Consider the following 7895-nt stretch of genomic DNA (forward strand, 5'->3'; position numbering starts at 1 on the left):
GCTAAGACGTACTTGACGATTTTTGATAGTTTTCGGGTTGAGTATATTAAATTATAATTAACACTAGGTATATGCACGACCAGAGTGCCTTCCAACGGCTCCTTATTATTTAATTCTCGAATCCTCGAACTCGTTAAAGAGTTCGACGAGAGCCTTAGTCCTTAGCCCACCCTTACTTTAATAAGGCGAAACGTCATGAAAATCGCTGGAGGAGCAGGCATAGGGAACCTGGTAACCGTATTCATCGAACTCGTCAAGGAGTTCGAAGTGAAATCTACCCCATCGGGTCGTGATTTCGATCCGGTAGTAGATCCATATACGATGCAACTGCCCTTGAACTATTAGGTTTCCTTCGAAGACACTCGGGCAGCTGTTAGAAAATCACCCCTCCTGGCTGAGCCCGTGTTCGCCCTCCTGTCCTGGTGAAACTGGAAATCCCTCCACGTAATATCCTTCCAAAAAAAAAGCCCACCCCGCTGAGTTCAGTGCCGGATCTTCTCAGTGATGTGATTGTGATTACGATCCGGTGGTAGATGCATTTGAACTAATAGGCCTCCTCTAGAAGCGAACGGGCAGTTGTTAGCAAGCAATCCCTTCCTACCTAGCTAAGCCTTGAATTCGCCCATAGCCCCCACTTTGTCGCTAGGTCCCTAGATTAAACGAGATCCCACTATCTCAAAAATGATTCCCTCTTTTTTTATTACGGCAATCAACATTTGTAACATTGTTGCCAGCGTCGAATTTATTTATTCTTCAATAATTTTTTTTTTTTTTTTTAAGAGATTTTATGACCTGGTAACTAAGACCTTTAAGTCATGTCTTATTTTACTTTATTTTCTTAATTTTATGAAAAATGATAATATGGAGTGAAATGAAATGAAGATGATTAATTTGAGACATTAATCAACTGGGATGAAATTTAATGAAATGAGATGATATGGGATGAAATATAATCGCAGTAAAATGGTGGTCATTTACTGAGATTTTTTCAGTGGACTTTTTGGAGGAACCCGAGAAGTTACGTCCAGCAGCTTTGTTTCATTTTCCCACATTTGTGCACTTTCACAGATATTAAACAGTTAATAAACCACCATTATTACACATTTAAACCTGAAGAAACACTAAATAGACAAAATAAAACAAATCACACAACTTCACTCCTCGCGTTCCCGCCAAAAAGTCCTCTTCAATAATTTTAAAACAGAAATGCATAGATTATACACTTAATCAGAAATGTTTCGATAAATGAAAAATGAACAATGAATCTAAATAAAATAAGAGTTTACTTTTTTAAATAACGAAACGAAATTGAATGAAATCAAATGGAACAAAAAGAGAATGAAATGAAACAATTTTCCAGTTAAATGGTAGAACTTTAGCGATTTTGTTGAAAGAGCACGTGAAGAATTGACTACTTTTATTTTGGGTTTAAACAGAAATGAACACTAAATTAAAATAATAAAACAATTTACAAAATCTTCGTTATCGAAATCTGATAGTGATTGACAAATGACAGCTCAAAATATGTCTCAAATTTTAAATTAACCTTAAAGTTTGTTTATTTTCCCAAAGATTCGTTTCAAATTTCTACACTCGACGCTCTAAAATTCTATTTTATTCTGCGATTACTGCTTTAAACTTAATTATGATAAGAAACCTCTTATTACGTACTCGTAGTTTACATAACAATTCACGAAAATGTTTTCTTGATAAGCCAAAGATTAGGCAAATACACTGTGGAATATGCTTAAACAATCCTAGGCAAACTTCCAAATCAAATAACACGCCATCACCAGCTTTAACGAGCAAGTACCAGGTGATAACGGATAACAATTCGCCTATTATTGAACATACTACTGATGAGATTATTACTACTATGGATAAATATCCAATGATAAGTGATGAATTTGATGGTATAAATTTAGAAAGTAAGTATGATAATTAAATTAATGCAAATCAAAGAACTACTTTAATTTATGCACAAAGTTTTATCTAATTTTTACTGAACTAGATGGGTATTGCTTAGGGCCTACTTAATGTTAAGATATCACAGCTTGAATACTGCCACCTGCTTTGTGACTTCAAGTCAGTTACAACCAGTACTATATGATCTACAAACAGTAATAAAACTAATTCCTATTTACTCAATTTCATTTGCAGGAGGAAAGTCAGGAGTGTTTGAAATAGAAGATCTCGTAGAATTACTTAAGCGTGAGAATTCTAGGGATATCTTCGTTGCAACTGTACCCCAGGACATCAGATATGTTGATTATATTTGTATTGTGAGTGCCCGCAGTAAGAGGCATATTCAAGCTCTTGCAGAGTTTGTGAGGAAAGTCTACAAAAAGAAACGTTGTCAAAGTGATCTTATTCCAAGGATTGAAGGAAAAGATTCAGGTCAATGGGTTGCACTGGACTTAGGTAATATTATTTTTCATTCGTGTAAATACATTTAGGAATTGTGTTAAGAGCTCTACTCAAAATTCAACCTACAACATATTATTATATATATATATATATATATATATATATATATTTATAACATATTGGAACAACTACATAATGAAGTGTTGATTTCTAATTAATTTGTATCAGTTGTAACCATGTAACCAATGTCAACCATGAGTTCATTCAGCTATCTAAAATAAATAAAACGACCAATCCACCATGTTTAGATTAGAGGAAGATTCAGTATGTACATAACCTGGAGATATTTTTATATCACTGCAATTACCTCAAAATTATCAAATCAAAGGCGATCCAACTTAGATGAGGAGAATTGCATTTTTTTTTCTCTATATTTATCTGCAATCGGCTATATAGCCATAATCAGATGTGTTTCAAGAGGTTCGAGTTGTGGATGACATTACATTAAATGTCATCAATTACAGCAGTAGATTTAGTTTCTTTGGTCTAAGTCTAAAATTTGCCATCTTTTTAAACGTTTCACATCTCCAGTTGTGTCTAGCAGGCACCTTGCCAATTCATTTGAGTGCTCATTTAGTCTTTCCTTATATCTCTTGCTGTTCTTGTTGACTTCCTCTCGAACAGTCGGCATTTCTTAGAATTCGTGAATCTCACTATTTCTTACAGGAGGAGAATTGCATAAAATAATTAACTTAGAACAGCCAGTTTGATTTTAATAAATTTTGAATGTTTTTGAGATGAAAAAAAAATGCTGTAATTTTGTGTTTGTCATTCTCATGTCCATATGATATGACATATCTTTCATTAAACGAGGTTTTCAGATAGTACTCAGCAGTACGCACAGGCTTGGCTGCACCCTTAGGGTTTCCCACTTTGTTAACTGACAGTAATCACTCACCATTAGATGGGTGATCTGCCATGAATGACAATAAAAAAATTTCATCATCCTGGCCTAAAAATGTTACTGAAATGTTGATAACATATCCACAAAAAACCACTACTAGTAATACTAATTTCATTTGGTCTTAATAGATTTATCTGAACTAGTATATGTTGTAAGATCATATTTTATAATGCATAAAACTTACAAAGTTAATAGTTTTTAAAATAACTAATTAAAACTGTCTTTTCAGGCAACATTGCACTACATATATTTTCAGATAGCACAAGAAAAATGTATGATCTAGAAACCTTATGGTCTGTTGGGCCAGAATTTGATGGACAGATTAACAAAAAAAGTGATGTTATAGATGTATTTGAGAACTATAGTGCTTATTTGAAAGATTTGAAACCATTATCATAAGATCATAAGATCTGATGTACTGAATAAGCTGTAATATGGATTTTTTTAAGGTTTTTATGAGTTGTATTATTGTTATATGTAAGTGAATAAAAATTAGTAAATATAATCTCATGTTGTTTTTTAATATTCATTTTGTTATAGCAACAACTGTATTATAAGAAGTTTAATAACAGAAACAGGATATTAAACAGTACAGTACTCGTGTGTACTGTAGTAATTAATACCACTCAGTCTCATATAAAATGTTTTATTGAAAGATACATAAAGTATGGATTGTATAATTGAATTTTTAATACACATATATTTTATAAATAAATACGAAACAGCAGATTCAAAACTTCCTGTTTCAATAATTGTTTTGTTCATAAATTAACACATTTTTAAATATGAATAATGATCACACAAATAGTTGTTATCTAAAATAATTTGGCATTATTAATATTCAGTTCAGATATATTTAAATGCTGTATGACAATGTAATAAAATTGACAATAAAGACTACAATACATCCATACCACAATCAAAAGATCATTATGTCAGTCAAAATGCATTTGCACATACTATAAAATCTAAAAACTACAAAATAGCATATCAATAAGTATGGAAGCAACTTAACATAGAAAATTTAAATTAAACACAAAATTGGAAGCCAATATAAAGTATGTTTCATTTAATTGTATTTTTAAATAACATAAAATAATATTGGACCACTTACTAGTCTTTCAATTCTATTAATTGCAATTTAATAATAATACTTAAGATAACCATCATTTTAATTGAAAAATAATTTTATGTACAATCATTAAAATTTTGTATGGATAATTTTACACTTACTCTTGAAATAAAGTAACAAAATAATGATCCTTTTTTATTAAATGTGAGATTTTTCATTTAACATAAACTTACTTGTGGTTTGAATGTTTATTCTATATGTAAAATGTTATCTCACTGTAGAAGGCAAAAGTTGGTGTCCTCTGTTATTATTTAAAATCATAACTTGGTCAATTTTTTTACTACTTTGGAAATAAATTTGGCTCCAACATGAATTAAGACAAAATGGCTACACTTCGTCTTACTCCAGCACCAGCATTAACATTGTCTAAACTTGACCATTTCTTAATACCATTTTTTACAATTTCAGTAGTTATTTTGTCTTCCATAACTCGTGACATCGCTTCTAACTTTTGTGCCCTTTCCTTGCTAAGAGGCTCACTAGGAAATGCTAAGTCATTAGCTTCAGCAAGTGTACGTAGATCAAAATAGTATTTAGCATAGACACTCGATGGAACATTGATATTGAATTGTAACATTTCTAGAAATTGTCGTTCAAGCTCATTCATATCTTCAACAGTTATATCTTTTAGAATTTGACAGTAGTCAACATTCCAAACTGCTTGATCGTCCCATACCTTACTCGCTAATAAGATTGCCCCTAATACAATTCTTTTCCAATTTGAAGGTGCAATATCAAGTTCAGCACAAATTAGAAGTCTCTCTAAATAGACTAGAGTAATAATAGCACATTCTGCAGTTAATTGTGCTGCATTAAATAATGTTCTTACAAATTTATAAATCTGCTTGTGCTCTGGATTGTATTTATCATAGTCATCACTCACACCTTCTTTGCTCAAAGGATGAAGTTTCTCATCAAAAATATCTAACCTGCGCTCAGACATTCTATTCTTTATGTGATAGTAAATAGCAAGTGCTACACACCTCACAGTGTTTTTCAAATTTGGTTGAGACACAGTACTATCATCTAAGTAAATTGTAGAACAGGAACTGCTTTTTTTTAATTTATTGTCAGCTATTTGATGTTGGCTCCGCTTCCTAGTCATACCATTCTCTATTGAAGCTTTAGAACGTTCCATGAAAATGGTGCCAGCCATCGGATCTTGCGATGGATCGATGTCGCCATCATCAGGCTCCCTCTCGCTGATGTGTTGTATGTTATTTGAGCTTACTTCTCCTTCTGGAAGATAGTCTTCCAACTTTACTATATCTTTGCGAATGGGAGATGGACTCCGATAGCAGCAGCAACTATTTTGATTACCCATGATTTTACAACATATGACGATTATAAAGAATGTTCGTTATCATTCTACACACATTGTGTCACGACTAGATATACGGAAATAATAAGCCGACACAGAAATAAGACATAAAAGGCCCATAGTACCTGAAACAAAAGGCACAGATGAATGTTGAGTTACGATTTATGATACTTTTGACGGTGTTGAATATAATCTATTCATCAAGAACAGTCTGTGCCGTATTATACCTTATCATTCTTGATTTGTGGAATTTTCTGATTCCCAAATTGTAGAAATTTTAGAATTCATTGCATTCATTCATGATTTTTTTGACAATTAGTGAGGGAGTTCCGTAATCACTAAGGCGTAGGCACACAGTAAGGATTGACGTAACCGATAATTCGATTTTCATAAGAATCGCCATGATTGATTTTAATTTTACAATAGCCAGAAACAAGTAATATAAGTAGAAATAGGACTATACATAGGCAATGATTGTATAAACACCTTTTTTATGTTTTTATAAACACCTACAATGATGTTACATAAAATAATATTTCGGAGATATTTAATGTCATTAAATCTACATTTATTAACTTTCTATTTTTTTTGAGCCGGAAAACCGAATCATGATCTCATAGTACAAACATGTATGGATTATTAGGTGTTGTTTGTGGAGACGAAGCTCACGAGTCACCTATGGTTACCGGAGCTGGATCACAACTTGAAACTTGTAATTCTTTTTAACTCGTGGGATCTGCCTCTTTCTAGTAAGGTAGCGTTAAACGTTTAACGCAACCTTGTTTGAAGTCGCATTAGAAGTTTCACTTAAATATTATATATAATTTTAATTAAATATATATTATATAATGTTTAATTTGATTTGGTATTATTTCCTTCTGTCAATGACTTTGTTTTTATTTAATTAGCATCGATTGTGTATTAAAATTATTTTCCAATAATTTATTTGAGCTTAAAATTTATATGACAATAAACTTCTTCCTACCTAAATTGTTATGCTAAAGCAAATGTTCAGTACTGCGAAAGTAAAAATTAAATGACAAAGTAGATATAATAATATAAGGTACCAATTTCAAAGGAAAAAACCTTTTAGGATCATTTACCTAACTGTATGTCTATCCGAAAATTACTAACTATTTTACAAGTATCAAATATTTAAAACTGTGTTTTTTTTAATAAAGGATTATTTATGCCTGGAGGGCCTTTCCAGTTTCACCAGGACAGGTGGGCGAGCATGGGCTCAGCTAGAATGGATGAGATTTGCTAACAGCTGCCCGACCGTCTCATGAGGAGACCTAACTAACTACTCAAGGGCAGCTGCTTCGCGAATGAATCTTGTACCGGAATGGAATCGTGACCCACTGAAAAGATCTGACGAAAGCTTCAGTGGGTTAATGTTTGAGCAAGGTTGCACGTTGAACTCTCTACAGCACAAAGTTCAAGGAGTACGGTTACTAGAATCCATCCATAATCCATCGTTTTAGAGCTGAAGGCGTCTAATGCAAGATTTATTAGATCTGATGGATTCGTAAGGACGTGTACACACAAACGACTTCCACGATGAAGGAATTGTATAACAAAACACAATACATTGATGAATTTTGTTACATGATGTGTAACAAAGTTAAAGACGTTCGCACTTTGTTTACAGTTTACTAATGGAGGGTTCCATTGATCATGGAACTCCAAGGCCTGAGCTTTGATATGGATCTATTTATTTATTAAAAGCTTTGCCTCAACCACCTCTGAGATAGTAGTGTCCTATATTTAATTAAGTGTATAGTAAGACTGCAAAGGTTGATGCTATTATTATTCCTACAACGTTTTACAATGTTTTTCTCTTCTTTTGCCTCAGTACACTGTCTTCAAGTGGACAGTTGCATGCATTTTACTACATCATAATTAGTTACCAGCTAATTACTATCAGATCCTACTTCTCAATAAGCAATAATTGAATAAAAAGTCTTTATGTTCGAAGAAGAAAGAAGATCATTGAAACTCAAAGACCATCATCAATACAGTTTAAATAAAAACATCAATCAAATCGATTGTTTCATCAAATTCAATGTATCGAAACGTCACACCAAGTGTTTTAAAAACATCGATATTTT

At 32.4% G+C, this 7895-nt stretch overlaps 2 protein-coding genes across 2 annotated transcripts; one reads left to right on the forward strand and one right to left on the reverse strand.

The window, feature by feature from the left end:
- Positions 1-1510: 1510 nt before the first annotated feature.
- Positions 1511-3836, forward strand: RsfS312 (ribosomal silencing factor RsfS-like protein, 312). The gene is made up of 3 exons (XM_028183986.2): positions 1511-1928; positions 2161-2421; positions 3561-3836. Exons 1-3 carry the CDS (start codon positions 1646-1648, stop codon positions 3728-3730), a joined length of 714 nt encoding a protein of 237 aa, XP_028039787.2. The 5' UTR covers positions 1511-1645; the 3' UTR covers positions 3731-3836.
- Positions 3837-3961: 125 nt separating this feature from the next.
- Positions 3962-6164, reverse strand: CycY (cyclin Y). Its single transcript, XM_028183985.2, has 2 exons — positions 6012-6164; positions 3962-5909 (listed from the first exon to the last, which is right to left on the reverse strand). Exon 2 carries the CDS (start codon positions 5785-5787, stop codon positions 4777-4779), a length of 1011 nt encoding a protein of 336 aa, XP_028039786.2. The 5' UTR covers positions 5788-5909; positions 6012-6164; the 3' UTR covers positions 3962-4776.
- Positions 6165-7895: the final 1731 nt, after the last annotated feature.

Source organism: Bombyx mandarina, chromosome 04, assembly GCF_030267445.1.
Source record: "Bombyx mandarina strain Sakado chromosome 04, ASM3026744v2".
Taxonomy (NCBI): domain Eukaryota; kingdom Metazoa; phylum Arthropoda; class Insecta; order Lepidoptera; family Bombycidae; genus Bombyx; species Bombyx mandarina.